This window comes from Callithrix jacchus, chromosome 16 (genome assembly GCF_049354715.1).
Source record: "Callithrix jacchus isolate 240 chromosome 16, calJac240_pri, whole genome shotgun sequence".
NCBI lineage: Eukaryota > Metazoa > Chordata > Mammalia > Primates > Cebidae > Callithrix > Callithrix jacchus.
The window spans coordinates 32,473,699-32,499,017 of record NC_133517.1 but is presented as its reverse complement, the minus strand read 5'-3'; the positions used below and the strand labels follow the sequence as shown (position 1 = coordinate 32,499,017).

Here is a 25,319-nt window from a genome sequence, read left to right as displayed (position 1 = left end):
CTCCTCCTTCATCTACTCTGGCCCTTTTCCTAACATTGCATAAATACAGCTCATTTGTTTACTAGCAGCACAGAGTAGGGCGTCTAGTGCTCCTTGGTTCTGACTTTTGCCTTTACATCCAGCTTGCCATTAATTTGCCAGCTGCTTTATATTGTTGCTATTCTAAAAGTGAATGCTGATATATGGATAATACATCTGCTAGTTTTATGCTTGAATTTGAGCTAGTGTCTTATAACTGAAACCCTTTTGAAACTTAGCAGATTCAACACTACAAACACACTCTTTTTTTTTTTTTTTTGAGACGGAGTTTCACTCTTGTTACCCAGGCTGGAGTGCAATGGCGCGATCGCGGCTCACCGCAACCTCCACCTCCTGGGTTCAGGCAATTCTCCTCCCTCAGCCTCCTGAGTAGCTGGGAATACAGGCATGCGTCACCGTGCCCAGCTAATTTTTTTTGTATTTTTAGTAGAGACGGGGTTTCACCATGTTGACCAGGATGGTCTCGATCTCTTGACCTCGTGATCCACCCACCTCGGCCTCCCAAAGTGCTGGGATTACAGGCATGAGCCACCGCGCCAGGACTCAAACACATTCTTAAAGATCAATGTAAAATACTCAACTTGTTCTGGTTCTCAGCCTCCTTTGTGATTCACTCTTTCCGACATGATTGGTGTTTCTCATGGTTCTATCCTCAGCCATTTCTCCATCTATTCATTCTCTCTGGGCAAATTCATTCATTTCCACGCTCCTCTGTGAATCTATAGACTCCTCTACCTAGCACTGTAATAGACATTTCCATATATATGTGTCCCACGCATTTCAAATCCAACATGCTTAAAATGGAACTTATCTTGCCACATCCAAAATCCTGCTGCTTTCTGGGTTCTTTTTACTTCATCACTAACCAGCACCATGTACCGCCAAGTGTTAAAGTTAAGGAGGTCATTCCTTTTTTCTTGAGACGGAGTCTTGCTCTGTCACCCAGGCTGGAGTGCCGTAATACAATTTTGGCAAAATGCAACCTCCGCCTACCAGGCTCAAGTGATTCTCCTGCCTCAGCCTCCTGAATGGCTGGGATTACAGATGCCCACCACCACACCTGGTTAATTTTTTAAATTCTTAGTAGAGTTGGGGTTTCACTATATTGGCCAGCCTGGTGTTGAACTCCTGACCTCAGGTGATCCACATGCATCGGCCTCCCAAAGTGCTGGTATTACAGCCATGAGCCACCATGCCCGGCCAATAGTGTGTTTCTTTAGCACCATTTTGTCAGTTTTTACAATGCTAGTGTTAATCTAATTATTAATGATATGCCTTTTACATGGGAATATAAATTCAAAGAGTCACTTTTTCACTGAAGTACATACACAAAGACAGTCTGGTATGAAACGTATCTTTACATTATGATTTTGGCTGTGTCTGCCATCATGCTGCTGGCTTTTCAGGTTTTTATTCTCAGCCAAGGTGCTCATCCAGGATTCTAACAGGATTTAAAATTTGTTCTGTTTTTAAATCATATTATAAATGATGGGAAATTGATGACTTTTTTAAAACTGTATTTATTTTAGACTGGTTAAATGAAGCAGTGGGAACGGAGAAGAAACAAATCTGTAATGTTGTGATCACTTAGTTGTGAACACCACTGCACTTGGGCCAGCTTTCTTTACTGTATTTCAGAAAAGAAAAAGAAATGTCTTTGGGAGGCTGAGGTGGGTGGATCACAAGGTCAGGAGCTTGAGACCAGTCTGACCAACATGGTGAAACCTCGTCTCTAAAAATTAAAAAAGAAAAAGAAAAGAAATATAGCAGTTTCCGTGTTACACATACTTTTTTCTTAATTTTTTTTTTTTTTTTTTTTGAGAGAGTTTTGCTCTTGTTGCCCAAGCTGGAGTGCAGTGGCACAATCTCAGCTCACTGCAACTTCTGCCTCCCAGGTTCAAGCAATTCTTCTGCCTCAGCCTCCCAAGTAGCTGGGATTATAGGCAGGCACCACCACACCTGGCTAATTTTTTGTATTTTTAATAGAAACAGGGTTTCACCATGTTAACCAGGTTGGTCTCAAACTCCTGACCTCAGGTGATCCACCAGCCTCTGCCTCCTAAAGTGCTGGGATTACAGGGATGAGCCACCATGCCCGGACTTTTTTAACTTTTAAGTTCAAGGGTACAAGTGCAAGTTTATAACATAGGTAAACTTGTGTCATGGGGATCTGTTGTACAGAGTATTTCATCACCCAGGTATTTATCCTAGTACTCATTAGCTATTTTTCCTGATCCTCTCCCTTCTCCCACCCTTCACCCTCTAAAAGGCCCCAGTGTGGCCGGGCACGGTGGCTCACGCCTGTAATCCCAGTACTTTGGGAGGCCGAGGTGGGTGGATCACGAGGTCAAGAGATCAAGACCATCCTGGTCAACATGGTGAAACCCCGTCTCTACTAAAAATACAAAAAATTAGCTGGGCATGGTGGCACGTGCCTGTAATCCCAGCTACTCAGGAGGCTGAGACAGGAGAATTGCCTGAACCCAGAAGGCGGAGGTTGCAGTGAGCCGAGATCGCACCATTGCACTCCAGCCTGGGTAACAAGAGCAAAACTCCGTCAAAAAAAAAAGAGAGAGAAGAAGGCCCCAGTGTGTATTGTTCCCCTCTATACGCATACATTTTTAGAGTGATGTCACACATTTGGTAGAAAACATTTTTTTCCAAAAATCCTTGTACGTCTTTGCTTTTAGGATACCTACAATTTGGAATGTGATCTGTCCTCAAAGCATCAGTCTGAATCTGCCTAGTAAATGATCTGCAGTGGCTGGCTGACGAAAGAGTATTTCAGGGACAGCTCCAGAACTGCACTAGATCTGGCCTGAGCATCCAGGTCTGGCCTGAGCAACAGCAGAAACAACTTCATCTGTCAGGGCTTTAGGAATAGAAGATTTTTTTCTGAATTACCTGGATTGAGGTACTCAGAGTCCACATGCTATCCAATTGCATCCCTTTGATCAAAATAAGAAAGAATTTAATCTGTCATTTACATGTACCAAGAAGGCCTAAATGCAATTAAGAGCAGATGTCTTCTAATGTGGCAGTCTCAATCCCTGTAAATAGGGTTGTTTGAGTTAGCAAAAAAAAAAAAAACAAAAACAAAAACAAAATTATCAAACCAAAACAGAACCCAGGATATTCAATTACATAGAAATTTCAGATAAATAACAAATAATTTTTAGTATAAGCATGTCCCAAATATTGCATGGGACATGCTTATACTAAAGGTGTCCTGAATTTTATCTGGAAACCCTAAAATAATTCAAAAATATTTAAGGGGCTTACTATCTGAAAAAGGAGAGGCAAGAGTCTTGGGACAAAGTCAGCAACCTGTGTTTTCTAGCGTAGAAACTTTGCCTGGAACAATCCTGATAATAGGCCACTTAGTCCCAATAATGCTTTGCTTTATTTATGAATATTGCTTCATATGACCAAGTTGATCAAAAATCTCTACCTAGAGTAGTTTTAACTCTAAGAAAATTTGTTTTCGGCCAGGCGTGGTGGCTCACGCCTATAATCCCAGCACTTTGGGAGGCCGAGGTGGGTGGATCACGAGGTCAAGAGATCAAGACCATCCGGGTCAACAAGATGAAACCCCGTCTCTACTAAAAATACACAAATTAGCTGGGCATGGTGGTGCGTGCCTGTAGTCCCAGCTACTCGGGAGGCTGAGGCAGGAGAATTGCCTGAACCCAGGAGGCGGAGGTTGCAGTGAGCCGAGATCATGCTATTGCACTCCAGTCTGGGTAACAGTGAAACTCCGTCTCAAAAAAAAAAAAAAAAAATTTTTGTTTTCTAGGAAAACGTCCTGGCCAGGTGCAATGGCTCACTGGAGCCACTGGTGCTGGCATTACAGGCGAGAGCCACCGAGCCTGGCCGTATGTGTATTTTATATATATACACACACAGAATATATATATTCAGAAAAAAAAATGTATATATATATATATATACACACACACACACACACACACACACACACACAGAGAAAAATCAGCTAGGTAGGGTGGCGTGTGTCTGTAGTCCCAGCTACTTGGGAGGCTAAGGTGGGAGGATCACCTGAGCCTCGGAAGTTGAGACTACAGTGAGCCATGATTGCACCTCTGCACTCCAGCCTTGGCAGCAAAGTGAGACCCTGTCTCAAAAAAGAAAAGAAAAAAAGAAGAGAGGAGAGGAGAGGAAGGGAGGGAAGGAGGGGGAAAGGGAGGGGAGGAGAGAAGATGTCCTAAGATATCTAATATACCCAATTCAAGAATATTTAAATAGAATGCTTTTTTCCAGAGTGAGATGGAGTCTCACTCTGTTGCCTAGGTTGGAGTGCAGTGGGGTGATCTGGGCTCACTGCAGCCTCCGCCTCCTGGGTTCAAGCAATTCTCCTGTCGCAGCCTCCTGAGCAGCTGGGACTGCAGGCGCATGTACCATGCCCAGCTAATTCTTGTGTTTTTTGTAGAGACGGGGTTTCGTCATGTTGCCCAGGCTGGTCTTGGACCCCTGGGCTCAAGTGATCTGCCAACCTTGGCCTCCCAAAGAGCTGGGATTACAGGCATGAGCCACCTCAACCAGCCTCAGAAGAATGTTTTTAAAATAGACTGCATGTATTTTTTTGTTTGTTTCAAGTAGAGACGTTTTAAGGCCTTTTGTTTTATATTTTTCTGATATCTTGGCAGCACATTGTCCTGGGCACATAGAAAGCACATGATTAATTTCAAGATAGAACCATCAGAAATCGTCTTCAACTCATCATTTATCACATCCAATTTGTCATCAGGCCCTGTAGATTTTATTTCCAGCATCTTTTGAAATTCATTCTCTTTGAACATTTTTATTTTCATTGCCTCATACCAGGCCTTTATTTTCTTACTCAGTTTACCATAAAAACCTCCTAAACTACATTTGCTGAAGACTTAACTTTTTAAAACAAAGAATATTTTACATTATGTCCTTAAAATACCCCATTGCATAGAGAAGAGGTCCTCAAACATCTAGAGATGGCAGAAAATCATATTGCTCTTTGAATAGCTCATAAACAACAGAAAATATGGGAAGATGTGGATTGTTTAGGATTGGTCAGCGTGAGGCAAAGGTAATGAAATGCTCCTTCACATCTTGGATAGGAAACTAGCAGCCCACAGTTTTGTAGTGGTAAAACAATCAATCAGAATATTGTCTGAAGTCATCTTATGACCCTGTGTCCACTAGCTATCTGGAAGCAGCTGGCCTTAGGGATTACAAAATTACCTGCTGAAAACTCAGCTGTAATGCCTGCTGCAAGGCAACATCTTGAGCAGTTCAGCTTCTATTCTTTTTGAATGAAGTATACATTTTGAATAACAACAACCTATTTTTTTCACAGTAAGATTACACTGGTTTTAGAATAACATACTCCACTCTCATTCTTATGTGGGTTTTTAGGGTTCAAGAGAAGAATGCTTCTACTAGGGAATAATTATCGCTATCTTATTTTATATTTCCATTATTTTAATTAGCTATATTTATGTATTTATTTATTTTCGAAACAGTCTCATTCTGTTGCCCAGGCTGGAGTGCACTGGCACAATCTCGGCTCACTGCAACCTCCGTTTCCCACGTTCAAGCAATTCTCCTGCCCTAGTCTCTTGATTAGCTGGGATTACAGGTGTGTACCACCATGCCCAGCTAATTTTTGTATTGTTCGTAGAGACGGGGTTTCACCACGTTGGCCAGGCTGGTCTCAAACTCCTGACCTCAGGTGATCCACACTCTTCGGCCACCCAAAGTGCTGGTATTACAGGCATTAACCACCATGCCCTGCCTAAGAAGCTATTTTTTTCTATCATTTTTCTTTACCCCGTTATTTGTATAGGCCAGGGAAACTTAACATTTAGTCCATTAGTCATCTAAACAGAAAACAGCCAACCTCAATAGCCACGGTATGTTTTCCAAGAGGTACAGCTCTTTCAGCCAGCTGATCCGATAAGTAGGATACTCAGGTATCTGTTGCCCATGTCCAGGGGCCCTGCCATATTCTGTGGCTTTCAGGGTCCTTATATTCTGTTCTATCTCGGCTCTGATTCCAGGCCTTTTCTGATCCACTGTTTATAATTGCTGGTGAATTATATAAAAAATTATATATAAAAAAAAGTGTTGTTTTAAGGCAAAAGACATCTTTACGGGGACCCAAACATAAAGAGTTTCTGGAGGCCCAGCGCGGTGGCTCACACCTGCAATCTCAGCATTTTGGGAGGCTGAGGCGGGCGGATCACTTGAGGCCAGGAATTGGAGACTAGCCTGGCCAACGTGGTGAAATCCCGTCTCTACTAAAACTGCAAAAATTAGGTGGTGTCGTGCACCTGTAATCCCAGATACTGGGGAGGCCGAGGCATGAGAATCGCTTGAACCTGGGAGATGGAGGTTGGAGTGAACCTAGATCTTGTCACTGTACTCTGGCCTGGGTGACAGAGCAAGATTCCATCTCAGAAAAAAAAAAAAAAAAAAATTCCTGGACCTGTTTCTGCACATCACTAAAAACTGATAGCTTCTCCCCAAATATCCTTAAAGGTGCTATTAGGAGAACTGCTTCCTAATAATTGGATGTCCATAATTACCCCATCACTTCAGTGAATTCTCGTGCTTGCATCTCCCGATTTAAAATGGGTATTTTGTCATTTCCTAAATTTAATTCTGAGTACTGTTGGGGAAAAGATCCCGGTGTTTGTTGAAGAATGCTAGATATAATGAAAGTTAAAACACAAACAGTTTAACACATTAAAAATTATTTCCTATTGCTGTGGAATATCTATGCCTAACTGCACACTGCTCTCCCCTAGACGGTAGTATTACTGTTCCCCGCCCCCCGAATATCATGACGTATTTTTTTAACCAGTTTGGGTGATTTAAAACAGTAAAGTTCGGCCGGGCGCGGTGGCTCACGCCTATAATCCCAGCACTTTGGGAGGCCGAGGTGGGTGGATCACGATGTCAAGAGATCGAGACCATCCTGGTCAACAAGGTGAAACCCCGTCTCTACTAAAAACACAAAAATCAGCTGGGCATGGTGGTGCGCGCCTGTAATCCCAGCTACTCGGAAGGCTGAGGCAGAAGAATTGCTTGAACCCAGGAGGCGGAGGTTATGGTGAGCCGAGATCGTGCCATTGCACTCCAGTCTGGGTAACAACAGCGAAACTCCGTCTCAAAACAAAACAAAACAAAACAGTAAAGTTCGAGCACAAACTGCTTTCTTGGAATGGTCAAGTGGCCTACTAAACTAAAGCGCCAACCAAGAAGGTTTTGCTGCTGCACTATGAAATCCCAGCGAGAACACAGGCAGGGATGGCAGTTACGGAGGACCGAGTTCCAGTTCTGCCTCTGACCTGCTTTGTGACTTCTACCAAGCTAAACCTCAGTTTCCTCCGTGCAAAATGGGCGGGAACGGAGGCTGGAACTGGGAGGTGTCACTGACGATCATCTCTGACTCGCTAAGAAGCAGTCACAAAAGTGGCGGAAAGCACGCCCCCACTTTTTGGGAAGAGTAGGACGAGGGGCGGAGCTGCAGTGAGACCCACCAGTCTCGCTTCCCAGGGTAGGCGGCGGCCGTGAGCTGCTGCTGTGGGCGGCGCCCTCGGCTTCGAGTCTCCTTCCTGCCCGCGCAGGCCCCGGCGCCCCAGCGAAACGCTCCGGCCGCCCCCCGCTCCCAGCACTCTAGTTCCCAGGCCGCCTGCAGGGACGCTGTTGGCGGCGACACCGGAGGGGGGGCGGGTCAGGAAGTGGGGGCGCGGTGGCCGGGAGCGGGCTCCGGGTGGCCGAGGGATTCGGCGACGCGGAGGGAGGGAGACTCCGGGCCGCGCGGGAGCCGGAGGGCGCCCCGGCCTCCGCAGAGACGATGGCGGAGGAAGAAGGTGATGGCCCCGGGGTCCAGCACGCCAGTGGCCGCCCGTGGTCTCGGGAAGGAGGGGCGGGGGCGTCGGAGGTCTGAGCTGGAGTTGCTGGTGGCCTCCGCCGCGCGGGGAGGGCGGGAAGGAGCGCGGCGCCCGGGAGGGCTGCGGAGAAATTCAGGAGAGCTGAGTTAATGGCCCGAAGTTTTGTCGGCCTAATTGGGAAGCAAAGGTGGAGGTGAAAGTTGGGAATCCGTAGCCAGAGAGAAATCTGTGTGGGGACTGGTTGGGAGGGAGGCTCCTGAGCAGATTCTCGGTGAAGTCGGGGGCGCAGTTTGGTTGGTTTAGGTACTGAGGGCCCCTCATTCGGAAGGCGCTTTTTAAAGGACTGCGGAAATTGACAAACCCAGAGTCACAGGGGGCCAGGGGACATTCACCACGAGGATAAAGAGGCAGGGATTTGGGATAAACATGGCAAGATGAATTGGGAAAGGGTGGACACTCAGAAACTGAAGAAAGCCAAGTTCACTTACGGTTTAGCAGGGAACGGCAAAGAGCAAAGGCATCTAAATATTATAGTTTTGGGAGATGTTGAGGCCAGGAGGCCTCTGAGTGTGAAAGTGGGTGAGCTGAAGAAAGGTTTCCATGCCCCCTCAGGGTCAATGCTAAGATAGTTAATTCATTCAGCAGTATTTTATTTATAGAAAATGACAGGTATGAGACAAAAATGGGAAGTTAGATGAAACTTACTGGATCGTGATAATACAAGGAATATTCATGGCATAGTAACTTCATGATAACCCCTACTAGTTTCAGGAACTATACATGGTGAGAAGCAATTAGATTTTTGCATTCTGGCGGAAAACATGAGTGGAGCTGTAGATCTGATAGCAAATTGATCTAATTTAGACTCAGGCCTATTTGAACCAAGAGTATGAGGAAGGAGTTTAAATAATTCACGGAAAGCAGTTTTTGAAAATTAAGCATAAGAAGTGTTTACTGCTCTGTGACTTGCTGACCTGTCCTTATGCAGGTTTGATTAACATTTGCCTGCTCTTGAGTTTTCAGAGTGTTAAAGCTGGTCTGGAATTTAAGACATTCTAACTAAAAACAGCTTCAAGGCCGGGCGCGGTGGCTCACGCCTATAATCCCAGCACTTTGGGAGGCCTAGGCGGGTGGATCACGAGGTCAAGAGATCGAGACCATCCTGGTCAACGAGGTGAAACCCTGTCTCTACTAAAAATACAAAAATTAGCTGGGCATGGTGGTGCGCGCCTGTAGTCCCAGCTACTCGGGAGGCTGAGGCAGGAGAATTGCTTGAACCCAGAAGGCGGAGGTTGCGGTGAGCCGAGATCGTGCCATTGCACTCCAGTCTGGGTAACAACAGTGAAACTCTGTCTCAAAACAAAACAAAAAAACAGCTTCAAAAACAAAAATTAGCCGGGTGTAGTGGCGAGCGTAGGTACGTAGGTACTCCCAGCTACTTGGGAGGCTGAGGTGGAAGAATCACTTGAATCCAGGAGGCGGAGGTTGCAGTGAGCCGAGATCACACCATTGCACTCCAGCCTGGGCGATAAAGCGAGACTCCATCTCAAAAAATAAATAAATAGGCCGGGCGTGGTGGCTCAAGCCTGTAATCCCAGCACTTTGGGAGGCCGAGGCGGGTGGATCACGAGGTCGAGAGATCGAGACCATCCTGGTCAACATGGTGAAACCCCGTCTCTACTAAAAATACAAAAAATTAGCTGGGCACGGTGGTGCGTGCCTGTAATCCCAGCTACTCGGGAGGCTGAGGCAGGAGAATTGCCTGAACCCAGGAGGCGGAGGTTGCGGTGAGCCGCGATCGCGCCATTGCACTCCAGCCTGGGTGACAAGAGCGAAACTCCGTCTCAAAAAAAAAAAATAAATAAATAAATAAATAAAATGATAAATGATTTTCGGTTGTAGAATTACATGTAATTCAAAAGCAGTTAAATACATCTTATATGGAACAATTAATGGGTTGCACTTTATTAAAATATTGCTTTATTCAACACATTAATTCCCTAAATATTTGTGTTCATAATCTATTAGATCCAAGGATATAATAGCAGATGAGTAATTAAATTTTATTTATTATAATGCTAGTAACAATAATACATATAGCAAACCTGTCTTTGTGCCAGGCATTCAGAGTGTTTTATGTTTATTTGCCACTCTATGCTTCCCCCACAAAATTCCTATTATCTTGTATTTGCTGTGTTAAAATTAGACTAAACAGTCTGTATATTTTACTTGGGCATCTGGTCTTTTTAAAAATGTCTTCCTCGATGCAACAGAGGGTCAGGGTGTTTATATTTATGCTTTCTGAAAGCAGTGTTAGAGCAAAGAAAGAAGTGACAAGCTTGAGTAGAGCAGTGTTAACATTTCACTTGGAAACTAGTATGTATAGCCTGGAAGGATATTTGAAAGCCTGTTTGTAGGCCTGCTATTTCATATGAAGATCACTGGACTGAGATCTGAAATAGCAGGTTACTTTTGTGGATGTGTAATCACCTTCATTTAGTTTGACTTTTTCTTTACGATGCTAAAAATATAGTGAAAAGGAGCAGCCGGACGAGGTGGCTCATGCCTGTAATCTCAGGATTTTGGGAGGCTAAGGCGGGCGAATCACAAGGTCAGGAATTCGAGATCAGCCTGACTAACGTGGTGAAACCCTGTCTCTACTAAAAATACAAAAAATTAGCTGGACGTTTTGGCGGGCACCTGTAATCCCAGCTAGTCGGGAGGCTGAGGCAAGAGAATCGCTTGAACCAGGGAGGCAGCAGTTGGCAGTGAGCCACGACACTGCACTCCAGCCTGGGCAACAAGAGTGAAATTCTGTCTCAAAAAAAAAAAAAAGATAGTGAAAAGGAAACTTGAATGACATTGCAGAGCTTTCCTGTCAGAACTAATAATCTCATTTGTCCAGTTCTTTGACCTTTGCCATTTTTCCACCTAGAGATGTTGGCTTTGTTTTTCCATTATGAAATTATATGAAAAGTTACCTTTAGGGAAAAGGTTGAAGAGATGAGCTAAAATGAATACTGAATTTATCAAGTTGTACTTTTCAGTCTTACAATTCAATGCCACTAAAATTGATATGTTTTAAAATTAGTGCATACATTCAATATGACAGTGTTTTTTTTTTTAACCCCTTAAATAACCTATTAAGTAATATCTTCAAATGTATGACATCTTAGAATTGGGACAATATAATATTTTAGGTCTTTTATAGATTACCTATTTGTATAGTCCTTGATCATTGCTAATATAAATTGTTGAGAGATGATTGTTGAGATTTGTATACTTGATGAATTACTTGAAAATTTATGCAAAATTTTTGTGTAAGTTGTACTTTTATAAATAAAATTTATTAATAGGCACAAAGATAACATGTTTAATTAAAGTCCTACAAAGCGATTTTTTTTTTAAGACGGAGTTTCACTCCTGTTACCCAGGCTGGAGTGGTGCAATGGCTCGATCTCGGCTCACCGCAACCTCTGCCTCATGGGTTCAAGCAGTTCTCCTGCGTCAGCCTCCCGAATAGCTGGGACTACAGGGGTGCGCCACCATGCCCAGCTAATTTTTGTATTTTTAGTAGAGACGGGGTTTCACCATGTTGACTAGGATGGTCTCAATCTCTTGACCTTGTGATCTACCCACCTGGGCCTCCCAAAGTGCTGGGATTATATAGGTGTGAGCCGCTTCTCCTGGCTGATTTTTTATAAGAACATTCTTAAAAAAGAAAATGATTGTTTTTTGTAAGAACACGTTTTATGTGACTATTCCCCTCCCAATTTAAGTGTGTGTTTTTAGACTCTAATGGAAAAGACCCATTACCTAGCCCATTGGTCACGTATAATATATTTGTTTACTATCTCAATAGATTTGTTAGTTTAATTTCTGAAATTACCCAATTAAATGTTTTAAAGTCCAATGCTATTATGTGATTAATCATGCAAGTGTACCTACTAAGTAAACTTCTTGTGGTTATATTTTCCCCTTGTATTCTTTAAAATAAAATTAAAAATAATAATTTGCTTTTGAAGACTTTATTTGATTTTGCATAAATATTCTTGTTGATTCCTTCTAACTTTTACTTTAACCTATAGCAGGGGAAATTTAAAGAGGCATAATGAGGAAAACATATAGTAATATTTACTAATTGACCTAGATTTATATGCAGAAATAAAGTCTGGAGTATGTTTTTCTAATAATGTCATTTTTTATTTTTTTGTTTTGTTTTTGGGACAAAGTCTCCCTGTGTCACCCAGGCTGGAGTGCAATGGCTTGATCTTGACTCACTGCAACCTCTGCCTACTGGGTTCACGTGATTCTCCTGCTTTAGTCTCCCAAGTAGCTGGGATTACAGGAGCGCACCACCATGCCTGGCGAACTTTTGTATTTTTAGTAGAGACAGGGTTTCACCATGTTGGCCGGGCTGGTCTCGAACTCCTGATCTCAGGTGATCCACTCACCTTGACCTCCCAAAGTGCTAGGATTACAGGTGTGAGCCACCATGCCCAGCCTAATAATGTCATTTCAAAATATATTCATTGATTTCACTGCTTAATGTGACTACAGAATTAATGGTAGTATAGAAATGGGTAAACATTAGACTCATCAGTCTGAATCCACTAAATGTACAGCTTGTTTTTCTCACTATGCCAGTGTTGAAACATATTTTAGGGAACATGCAAGTTTGCTATGAAGCTATTTTAAAATACATTTATTTTATTCATTTTCCAGTAAAGCTGAGAACATCCATCTGATCAGCAGCAGCTGATTCATTTTACCTTCTTTGACTTTTTTTTTTTTTTTTTTTTTGAGATGAGTCTTGCTCTGTTGCCCAGGAAGGAGTGCAGTGTGATCTCGGTTTATTGAAACCTCCACCTCCTGGGTTCAAGTGATTCTTCTGCCTCAGCCTCCTGAGTAGCCGGGACTACAGGCACGTGCCACCATGCCTGGCTAATTTTTTGTAATTTTAATAGAGACAGGGTTTCACCATGTTAGCCAGGGTGGTTTCTATCTCCTGACCTCGTGATCCGCCTGCCTTAGCCTCCCAAAGTGGTGGGATTACAGGCATGAGCCACCACACCCGGCTCCTTCTTTGACTTCTATATTTATTTTCACATTTCGTAGCTTGAAGTTATTACTAAGAGAAAAAGAGAAAACTGTCTTCCACTTCCATGAGAAAGATAAATTATTGTACCACTTTATAACTTGGCAGGAACACTCTGTAGTTACAGTAATCTATCCTACCATATGATTAATTCTAGGAAGGAAAATTATAAATTGTACATAGTACATTCCTGTTTAACTTGGAGTGTAGTTTACTAGTTTGGAGATAACTTCTGCATCACATTTTCTAAAATTGGAGCTAGAAGAGAAAGATAGTCTAATCCTAGGAAATTATTCTGAGAGTTTCTCATATATTGGTATCTTCATAGGCTCAGCCTTTTTTCTAATACTTAAATCTATAAGATTATACAATGCTGATGATACCACAGCACTGAAATTTGCAGAACTTTCATGATTATTTAACAAAAGAAGTATAGTTTTTGATGAATGTATTTTATGTTTTGATTTTTAAAAAATAGTTAAACCATCAATTATGCATTTGATACTTTCAGGTAACTAGAATTATGAGCTAAATAACACCTTGACCCCCAAATTAGAAAAGAGCTTACTTATTTTGGGATGTTTTGAAAATAGTATCATCTCAGGAGAAGAGCTCATTGGTTTACCAATAGGATTGTCAAAACACAGATGGTGGGGGGTAGAACCTAAATTGTCTTTTTTTAGACAAAAGAAAATTTTGCAGGGGTGCCAAAATAATTATGTTATAACAAGGTTATCTTTGGTACTAATAGGTCTCAGTGGTACTTTTGCTTTAGAATAATAAAGGTTAATTGACTCAGGATACAAATTAGAACAATTTTATACACACATTGCAATAATGTCTTAAATATTTTAAGGACCACCTGTAGAGCTGCGCCAAAGAAAAAAGCCAAAGTCATCAGAAAAGGAATCTGCCAAAGAAGAGAGAATCAATGACATTCCAATTCCTGAAAGAGCTCCAAAATGTAAGTTAGATAGACTTGGAGTTTTTGTGCTACTACAAAAATAGTTATGATAGAAAGTATATTTTATATTAATATTTTAAATATACACATTTTGAGATTAAGTATATGGTCAGCTTTCACTAGGTTTTACTGGAGAGCAACTCCCAAATCTCACTGGTTTATGACAAACATTTCTTTTTTTTTTTTTTTTTTTAATTTTTAAATTTTTTAAATTTATTTTTTATTTTTATTATTTTTTTAAGATGGGGTTTCACCATGTTGGTCAGGCTGGTCTTGAACTCCCGACCTCAGGTGATCCGCCTGCCTTGGCCTCCAAAGTGCTTGGATTATAGGCATGAGCCACCATGCCCAGCCTGACAAACATTTATTTCTAATATTACATGTTGTGGCTGCAGTTTGGCTGTCGTAGTTTTATGTGTCGTGAAGGAACAGCCCCTATTTGGGAAACATTTTTCTTGAGACACAGGAAAAGAACAGGCAGAATCATGTAATACCTTTTAAAGTTTCTGCTGACCTGGCACACTGTCACGTGTACGCACCTTCTATTGGCCCAAGCAAGTTATATAATCAATCCAGATGATGGAGTGAGAAGTATACTTTGACTATAGGGAAGTGTTCCAGGTCACATGGTAGTGGGCAGAGATGTATAACCTTTTTACAGGGAAGGAGAAAATAGTTGTGAATAATAATATAGTTTACCATACCCTGTCCTTGTGATCACAAATATTTCCCTGTCTCAGACAAAATATATTTACTTCTGCCCACACCCTAAGTAAGACTCTGTCTTATGTAGTACAGCCTTAATCTTGGACCCAAGGGCTTATCTACATCAGGGCCAGCTATGACTCATGCTAATCCAGAGATGTATGAACTAAAAAGACAGATTATCTGTTTTGTGTCAGGGGTTCTCAAGACCACCCCCTTGTTTGGTTATTAGCTAGAAGGACTCACAAATTTCAGAATATAGTTGTATTTACAGCTATAATTTATTTTTGCATGTATGTATGTATGTATGTATTTTTTATACAGAGTCTTGCTCTGTCACCCAGGCTGGAGTGCAGTGGCAGGACCTCAGCTCCCTGCAACCTCTGCCTTTGGGATGTCGAGGGGGATGGATCACCTGAGGTCATCTTGGCCAGGCCCATCTCTACGAAATATACAAAATTAACCAGGTGTGGTGGCACATGCCTGTAATCCCAGCTACGGGAGGCTGAGGCAGGAGAATTGCTTGAACCTGGGAGGCGGAGGTTGCCGTAAGCCAAGATTACACGATTATGCTCCAGCCTGGGCAACAAGAGCAAACAAGAGCAAAACTCTGTCTCAAAAAAAACAAAAAACAAAAAAAACTCCACACTTGTATCATATTGATGCTAATATTGGATTTATTGCATATAGTTTTTCAAACATTTAGAATATAATTCTTATTAATTTATTGATATTTAATTAGTTACTCCATTTAATACTAGTTTGCATAACAACACACTTGTAACATGCTATACAAACTATCATGTATTATAAAATGTTATGAAAATAACCAAAATTTTAGTTTAGCCAAAAATAAAGTTGATTTTTATTGTCAGTCATTCAGTAATAGAACACTGGGTTTTAGGCCGTTAGTCCCTTATTTTATTTATTATGCTTATTATACTCAATGTCTGTAGCAGGACTGAATCACCTTGTGTATATAAAATCCAAATGTGTCTTATGTTATCTCATTAAGAAGTAGTTACAGTCTGGATGCAGTGGCTCATGCCTGTAATCTCAGCAATTTAGGAGGCTAAAGTAGAAAGATCGCTTGAGACCAGGTGTTCAAGACCAGCCTGGGCAACATAGCAAGAAGTCTGTCTCTACAAAAATAAAATAAAATTTAAAAAAGAAGTAGTTTGTTTCCATATATAACGGTTGTATGTGATCTTTTAAAACATAATAATCAAAATTTACTGAGTTGTACATATGGCTTCAGGTTTATAGTAAGTTAGTCTTCAATACAGAAAAAAATCATTAAAAAAAAAAAAAGATTTCTGAATGAACCTGTACTTTTTTTAGATATTGGGATATACATTTCTTTTGATTATGTTTTAATATTAGACTAATTTTTTGCACCATCTTAACATTTTTATTTTTTTTAATTTTTATTTCTTTACCAGTGCTCCTGCCCTAACATTTTTTTTTTTAAGACAAGGTCTGGCTGTGTTTCCCAGGCTGGAGTGCAGTGGTGTGATCTTGGCTCACTGCAACCTCTGCCTCCTGAGCTAGAGCAGTTCTCCTCCTTCAGCCTCTCAAGTAGCTGGGATTACAGGCACCTACCACCACACTGGCTAATTTTTTTGGATTTTTTGATGAGACGTGATTTTACCGTGTTACCCAGTCTGGTTTCGAACTCATGAGCTCAAGCAATTTGCCCACCTTTGGAAGTGCTGGGGTTATAGGCAAGAGCTACCACACTTAGCCCCATCCTAACCATTTTTAAGTATACTGTGTTAAGTATATTTATGTTGTGACACAGATCTTAGAACTTTTTCCTCCTGCAGAATATAGACTTTAATTTTTAAAATAATTTCAGATTTGCAGAAGAATTGAGCAGATAGATATTCAGAGTTCCTATATTACACTCCCACACATGGTGTTTCCCTTATTATTAACATTTTACATTAGTGTGGTACATTTGTTAAACAATTAATGAAGCAATATTGATACATTATTAACTTAAGATCAGATGTTATTCAGATATTCAGATTTCACCTAATTTTTTTTTTTTGAGATGGAATCTTACTCTCTCCCCAGGCTAGAGTGCAATGGCATGATCTCGGCTTACTGCAACCTCTACCTCCCAGGTTCAAGTGATTCTTGTGCCTCAGCCTCACTAGTAGCTGGGATTACAGGCGTGTGCCACCACAGCCAACTCATTTTTGTATTTTAGTTTCACCATGTTGGCCAGGCTGGTCTCAAACTCCTTACCTCAAGTGATCCGCCTGCCTTGGCCTCCCAAAGTGTCACTGTGCCTGGCCCCTAATGTCTTTTTTCTGTCCTAGGATCCCATCCAAAACACCACATGACACTTAGTTGTTATCTCTGTTAAGCTCCTGTTGGCTTTGATACTTTCTCAAGCTCTTGTTTTTGATGACCTTCACAGTTTGAAAGATATATTTGTAGGATGCCCCTCTATTGGAATTTATCTGACACTTTTCTTACAATTAGACTCGAGTTGTGGGTTTTGAGTACAAAGACCACAGAGGTAGAATGTCATTTTTAATCACATCATATCAAGGGTACATACTACCTTTTGATTACTTTTAATATGTTTTTTCAGATGTATTATTTCAACGCTTTGCAAAGATTTTCATTGGCTGTCTTGCAGCGGTTACTAGTGGTATGATGTATGCTCTCTACTTGTCAGCATACCATGAACGGAAATTCTGGTTTTCCAACAGGCAGGTAAGAAGAATGAATTTTGAGCATATGAAAGTTATTTTCCCAGGGAACCAGAATATATGTATGATAAGTGTAAGTGCTGTCTCATTTATGGCTATTAGAAACAAAATGCTCCAGAAACTCGAGATTATAGTTATAGTATCAACCTTAAAATACTTAATAGTATATTTCATAGAATAAAACTATGAGGATGTTCTCCTTTGTGCAATTAATTTATCAGGGACTTTTGATGACAGTGAAATTTTATGGAGTTTAGTCAGCCTTTTTTTTTTTTTTTTTTTTTTTTTAAGAGATGGGGTTTCACCATGTTGGCCAGGCTGGTCTGGAACTCCTGACCTCGTGATCCACCCATCTCGGCCTCCCAAAGTGCTGGGATTACAGGCGTGAGCCAATGCGCCCGGTCTACTCAGCCTTTTCCATAGTTTTGGTAGGTAGTTCACATTTCAGAAACAATCTGTGGAAGTGTCAGTATTAAAATCTTTTAATTTTTAGGTCACATGATTCGAATGTTTTTGAGGGGGTTGAAAGTGATTAACAGGCATCATGTAGTATTAATTAAAATGTTGCCTCATATTACTGTGTTTAGTGTTTGGTTTTAAATCATTTATATTTCCAGGTTCTTCAGTCACTATAATTGTATTCATAATTTCATAATTTGACTTTTGAATAAGTTTGTTTGCAAAGTCCTCTTGGCTTTGTAGGGTTTTTAAATTTTTGAGCCCACACTGAGTTTTTTGTTGTTCTTATTTTTTAGTAAAGCTGACTGTTTTTTTTTTTTTTTTTGAGTCGGAGTTTCGCTCTTGTTACCCAGACTGGAGTGCAATGGCACAATCTCAGCTCATGGAAACCTCCACCTCCTGGGTTCAAGCAATTCTCCTGCCTCAGCCTCCCGAGTAGCTGGGACCACAGGCGTGCACCACCATGCCCAGCTAATTTTTGTATTTTTAGTAGAGATGGGGTTTCACCTTGTTGACCAGCATGGTCTCGATCTCTTGACCTCGTGATCCACCCGCCTCAGCCTCCCAAAGTGCTGGGATTATAGGCATGAGCCACCGCGTTCAGCCGAGCTGACTGTTTTAAACCCATTGGTTTAATTAACACCATCAAGACATTTAACTGAGTAATTACTATGTCTGTCTTGATTTAGCTATTACTGTAGCATATATTATTTCCTGAAAATGTTACGCAGATTGATTAACTGCAGGTCTCAACAATGGATGTATGATAGAATCATCTAAGGAGCTCTCAAAGATAAGCTCCCTCTTAGATTCTTAGGTAGGGGCAGAGGGACAGGCTATGATCAGTATGTGGATATATACTTTCAGGTGATTATGTTGTAGGCAGAACTGAGAATAATCAAAGCTTTGAAAATTAGAAGGCCTTCATCAAGAACTTTGTTTTACAAAGCTTTGTGTATGGGCGAGGAGCACTGGCAGAACCCGGGAGCGTTTTCAGAATCATAGACTCTCAGACCCCACTTTAAAATCAGAATCTACATTTTAATAAGGTCTCCAGATATTTCATATACCTGGTAGATTTGAGAAGCGCTGATTGAGAGTTTACATCTTTGAAATGTTAAAAACAAATGTTTGCATTTATAAAAAATTTTTTAAAGTAATTTATTTAGGTCAGTAAGCTCTTAGTTCATTCAGACTGCTATAATAAAGTACCATAAGCTGAGTGGCTTATAAAAAACAGAAATTTATTTCTCACAGTTCTGGAGGGTGAGAAGTCTAAGATCAAGGCACGGGCAGATTTGGTATCTGGTGAGGGCTCGCTTCCTGGTTTATAGCAGAGATCATCTTGCTGCATCTTCACACGGTGGAAGGAGCAAGTGATCTCTGTGGGGCCTCTTTTATAAGGACATTAATCCCTCACAAGGGAACTGCCCTCATGACCCTAATCACCTCCCAGATATCCCACTTCCAAATATCTTCTTAGGGGACACATGTATTCAGACCATAGCAAGCTCAAGGTGGGGAAAAATAGATCTGGAAAGTGGAGATTCACAATATATAAGATGTACTGAAACTCTGAAAAGTCTTATAATTTAACTTTGCTTCATCCAGTCTTTCTCAAAACTTATTTAACTGAATAATTCTTTTTTGGTAACAAGAATTCTTTTTTGGTAACATCCATTAACATTTTAGGAAGTTCTGTTGATCAAACTTTGTGAAAATTGCTCTAACTGATAATATGTTTTGTTTTTGTATTACTTGATACATATTATGCAAAACTTTGTGGAAAGTGCTCTAATAATATATTTTGGTTTTGTATTACTTGATACATATTATGCATAAAAATAATTCATTTGATTTTAAAAGATTATAGATTCATAAAATTTTGATTCAGTCCAAAAAGCACAAGGCCTCCTAATGTTATTTTTACTATTATATTCTTAGTTCTAATTAGCCTGATTGTAGGAATTTTAAGATTTGCTGTACCTCTGGAAGTTCATTTGAAGAGCACTGATTAAGTATCTGCCGCTCTTGCAACGTACTAAAGACTTGCTGTTCTGGATACATAGAGATGAGGAACAGTAATAGAAAATACGACTTTCTCCTTAAACTTGTCTTTTTTGGATTTCTTTTTTTTCTTCTTCTTTTTTGGATTTCTAACACTTCAGCTGTCATTTGTTATTGCCTGTTTCACTATTCTTGCCATTCTTAGGGCATGTCTTCAGGTTTTCCTTCTAGATTTTCTTTATATTTGATGGCTTGTGATTTATAATTTATTTTAAGCCTCAAGTGTTTCAAAATTATTGCCAGATTACTTAAAAAAAATTAAGTTCCTCATTAATGGGGCCACTAGTAATTAAGGAAAATTCAAACATGTCTTTGAATAAAAGGATAAATATTATTAACATGTTAAATGTGGAAGGTGAGGAGGGAAACAGAAGATTGAGGCTGAAATTTATTTTATTATTATTTTTTGAGACAGAGTCTCACTCTGTGGCCCAGGCTAAAGTGCAGTGGTGGGATCTGGGCTCACTGCAACCTCTGGCTCCCAGGTTCAAGCGATTCTCCAGCCTCCCAAGTAGCTGGGATTATAGATGTGCACCATCATGCCTGGCTGATTTTGATATTTTTAGTAGAGACAGGGTTTCACCCTGTTGGCTAGGCTGGTCTCAAACTCCTGACCTCAAGTGTTTTGCCCTCCCAAAGTGCTGGAATTACAGGTGTAAGCCACCACACTGGGCCAGAGGCCAAAATTTAAAACTTTAAATAATCCAGCCTGGACAACGTTGAGACTTCCTTCATTAAAACAAAAACAAAAATACACCCGTTATGTACCTGTGGTCCTAGCTATTGGGTAGGCTGAGATGGGAGGATCATTTGAGGTTCCAGTGAGTCATGATTGTGTCTCTGCACTCCAGCCTAGGTAACAGAGAGCGACTCCATCTCTTAAAAAACAAAAAAATTAAATTTTAAATAATCATTTCATTTTCTTTTAGGAGCTTGAACGGGAAATCACATTTCAGGGTGACAGTGCCATTTATTACTCCTATTATAAAGATATGTTAAAGGCACCTTCATTTGAAAGAGGTATGATAATCACAGTTATATTTTTAATAACAATTTTTTTTGTTTTTTTTCCGAGACGGAGTCCTGCCCTGTTGCTCAGCCTGGAGTGCAGTGGCGTGATCTCGGCTCACTGCAACCTCCGCCTCCTGGGTTCAAGCAATTCTCCTGCCTCAGCCTCCCAAGAAGCTGGGATTATAGGCACATACTACCATGTCCGGCTAATTTTCGTATTCTTAGTAGAGACGGGGTTTCACCATGTTGGCCAGGCTGGTCTCAAACTTGACCTCATGATCCACCCGCCTTGGCCTCCCAAAGTGCTAAGATTATAGGCGTGAGCCACAGTGCCCAGCCCTAATAACAATATTTTTCTTAAATAAAACATTGTTCTTCTCTATTAGAACCTTTCTTCCTCCTTTCATTTTTACTTGACATGTAATAATTGTACATATTTATGGGAAGTGGTGTTTTGATATGTACACAATGTGTAATGATCAAATCATGGTAGTTAGCATATCCATCATATTGGACATATATCACTTCTTTGTGTTATGAGCATCCAAAATCAACTCTCATCTTTTTGAAAAGATACACTAAATTGTTGTTAACCATATTCATTCTATAGTACTACAGAACACTAGAAGTTATTCTTCCCATCTAGCTGTAATTTTGTATCCATTAACCAAACTCTCCCTATCCTCCCCTCCTCTCTACTCTTCCCAGCCTCTAGTAACCTCTGTTTTACTATACGGGGACATTTCAATGTGGGGATTTGTCTCAGAATATAGATATTGTCTTTATTGTGCTAAATTTTTAAAAATTGGAAAAATGCAGCATGGAGTATTCTATTTGGAATCTTTCTTGATAACAATATTAAATATTTAATGAGTAATGAATGAATGATATGTTTGTTTAATTACCGTAAAGCAGAGTAAATAATCTGGAGAAAAATCTTTCTGTCTTTAGGTGTTTATGAACTGACACACAATAACAAAACTGTATCTCTGAAGACTATAAATGCAGTGCAGCAAATGTCTCTATATCCGGAACTTATTGCTAGTGTTTTATATCAAGCCACTGGTAGCAATGTATGTATTTTTCTTTTGACCCTAATATTTATTTTCTCATGTATTCATGAATCCTCAGATGATTTAATGCCATCTTACTATCTTGTTCTTTTTGTTTTTTTTCACATAGGAGATTATTGAGCCAGTGTATTTCTATATTGGCATTGTTTTTGGATTGCAAGGAATATATGTTACTGCTTTATTTGTTACAAGTTGGCTTATGAGTGGAACATGGCTAGCAGGAATGCTTACTGTTGCATGGTTCATTATTAACAGGTAAGAAAACTGTTTTAATTGATTTTTTAAAAACTTCTTGTGGCTGTAGTAGTCAGAACTCTGAAAATGCTTCCCCTTCCCAAGATTCCCCACTCTAATCCCCAGAACCTATGAATATGATAAGGTGTCATTCCCATGATTATGATGTTACCTAGCACATTTGACAGATTGGAAAGATTATCCTGTGGGCCTAGTCTAATGACGTGAGCCCTTAAAAGCAAAGTGCTTTCTCCAGCCTGTGTAGGAGAGGTCAGAGAGATATGAAGTATGGGAAGGATTTTCTGCACCATTGCAGACATGAAGCAAGGAGGAAATGAATTCTGCTAATAGTCAATGAGATTGTAAGAGGACTACAAGCCCCTGATGGAAACTGTAGCCCTGCCGATGCCTTGATTTTAGTTTAAGGATACTGAGAAGAGCATCCAGCCATAATAATTTGTCAGATAATAAATTTGTGTTGTTTTATGCCACTACATGCAAAAATTGAGACATAATATAGTAGCATTTTTTTTTAATCTTTTTCTTTATTCATCTTAATCCTTAGAATCTGAATTTTGTGTCTTCTTCTAGGTGAATGTGTGTGTGTATGGCTCTATGTATTTGTATATGTATTTTTTACTAAAATCAAATATATTTACAATACTGTTTTTTTTTTTTTGAGACGGAGTTTCGCCCTTGTTACCCAGGTTGGAGTGCAATGGCGCGATCTCAGCTCACCCTGGGTTCAGGCAATTCTCCTGCCTCAGCCTCCCGAGTAGCTGGGATTACAGGCATGCGCCACCATGCCCAGCTAATTTTGTGTATTTTTAGTAGAGACGGGGTTTCACCATGTTGACCAGGATGGTCTTGATCTCTTGACCTCGTGATCCACCCGCCTCGGCCTCCCAAAGTGCTGGGACCACAGGCATGAGCCACCGCGCCCGGCTCATTTCGGTAACTTTTTATCTTGTCTAATACCCAGACCTTATTACAGTTTTTGGTTTTCCTGGTTGACCCCAAAATATTATTTTTTTTTGAGAAGAAATCTTGCTCTGTTGCCCAGGCTGGAGTACAGTGGTACAATCTTGGCTCACTGCGACCTCTGCCTCCTAGATACAAACAATTTTACTGTCTTAGCCTCCCGAGTAGCTGGGACTACAGGCATGTGCCACCAGGCCTGGCTAATTTTTGGTGTTTTTAGTAAAGATGGGGTTTCACCGTGTTGGCCAGGATGGTCTTAATCTCCTGATCTCATCATGCGACCACCTCGGCCTCTCAAAATGTTGGGATTACAGGCATGAGCCACCGTGCCTGGCCCAAAAAACTCTATATAACAGATTTATCCAAACCAGGATTTAATCCAGGACTACATAGTGCATCTGGTTGTTAGGTTCCTTAATACTCTGTAAATCTAACATAGTCCCTGTTTCTGTGGTAATGGCTTATTGGAGAGACTAAGTCTTGTTGCATTCTGTAGTGTCATTTAGCATTTACCTTCATCTCCTGTGTTTCTGTAATTTGGAATTTATATGTAAAGGCTTGATGGGTTCAAGATAAATAATTCTGGTTGAAATATATGGTAGATTAGGCCGGGCGTGGTGGCTCACGCCTATAATCCCAGCACTTTGGGAGTCCAGGGCTGGTGGATCACGAGGTCGAGAGATCGAGACCATCCTGGTCAACAAGGTGAAACCCCGTCTCTACTAAAAATACAAAAATTAGCTGGGCATGGTGGTGCACGCCTGTAGTCCCAGCTACTTGGGAGGCTGAGGCAGGAGAATTGCTTGAACCCAGGAGGCGGAGGTTGCGGTGAGCCGAGATTGCGCCATTGCACTCCAGTCTGGGTAACAACAGCAAAACTCCATCTCAAAAAAAAAAAAAAATATATATATGTATATGTATATAAACATAAATAAATATATATAATATAATATATTATTGTTATATATATTATATATACATATATAAATATATATATTAAATTTATACATATATAAATATATATTAAATTTATTTATATATATTTATATATGTATATATAACATATTATATATACATATATAAATATATATATTAAATAAAATTAAATTTTTCTATTTTCATTAGCTGCATTCTTCATTCTTCAAAAGCAGAATTTTTCCTCATTAACCAGGGCTTTTTGGTTACCTTCAAATTTAGTCACTATTAGAAAGTGAGGACAAATGTTTAATTTCAGTTTACCTATTTGTAAATAAGAGTTTAATTTAATAGCTTTTTCAGATAGTGACAAAAACCTTTTGTGTGTGTGTGTTCTCTTTTTTAGTATCTTTCTGTACTTACGGATTTTTATTGATTCAGTGATTCATTTTAGTTGATTTCATTGATTCAGTCCATTATGATCAGTGTTCTTTTGTTGCTCAAATTGTCCCAACTTTGGTTAATTGAAGTACCTTTCAGGCTGGCTCCTGAGTTCTTTTGACACAACCTTGTTAATTTTTGAAAACTTTCTTGTTTTCTGGGTCAACAAGGTGAGTAGCTTTGCACGTTCACTGCAGAAGATTTGTAAATAGCCATTTCTCATTGGAGCTTTGGTTCCTTTTGGTCTAGAATGGAATTAGAAAATCCAATCTGGCAACTAGGAGGACAAGATGATTTTTTGTTACATCAGAAAGTGCCTGTTAGAGAATATTTCGAGTTGCTGTGTACTTTTCTAGAATTCTATTAGGATTTATTTTTAGAAAGACAAAGTTATAATAGTACTCATAGACTAGGTTTAGAAAGTCTTATATTTTATTTATTTATATTTTTACTTTTATTATTGAGAGAGAGTCTTACTCTGTTGTCCAGGCTGGAGTGCAGTGGTGTGATCTTGGCTCACTGCAACCTTTGCCTTATGGGTTCAACCAATTCTCCTGCCTCAGCCTCCCCAGTAGCTGGAACTACAGGCACATGCCACCATGCCTGGCTAACTTTTATATTTTTTGGTAGAGTCAGGGTTTCACCATGTTGGCCAGGCTGGTCTCAAACTCCTTATCTCAGGTGATCTGCCTGTCTTGGCCTCCCAAAGTGCTG

General features: G+C 40.3%; 1 protein-coding gene across 12 annotated transcripts in view; it reads left to right on the top strand.

Annotated features, from left to right (window-relative positions):
- The first annotated feature begins 7,773 nt into the window (after positions 1-7,773).
- Positions 7,774-25,319, top strand: part of DPY19L4 (dpy-19 like 4) — a 67,784-nt gene continuing 50,238 nt past the window's right edge. For 9 of the 12 annotated variants that reach the window (XM_078352668.1, XM_035276488.3, XM_035276492.3 and 6 more), the window contains exons 1-6: positions 7,774-7,910; positions 13,886-13,993; positions 17,304-17,428; positions 20,880-20,970; positions 21,913-22,034; positions 22,144-22,289. In XM_078352668.1, the coding sequence (XP_078208794.1) occupies positions 7,895-7,910; positions 13,886-13,993; positions 17,304-17,428; positions 20,880-20,970; positions 21,913-22,034; positions 22,144-22,289 (608 nt within the window). In that variant the 5' untranslated portion in view covers positions 7,774-7,894. The remainder of the gene's footprint in view (positions 7,911-13,885; positions 13,994-17,303; positions 17,429-20,879; positions 20,971-21,912; positions 22,035-22,143; positions 22,290-25,319) is intronic. The other 3 variants (XM_035276487.3, XM_078352670.1, XM_078352671.1) reach the window with 3 other exon arrangements.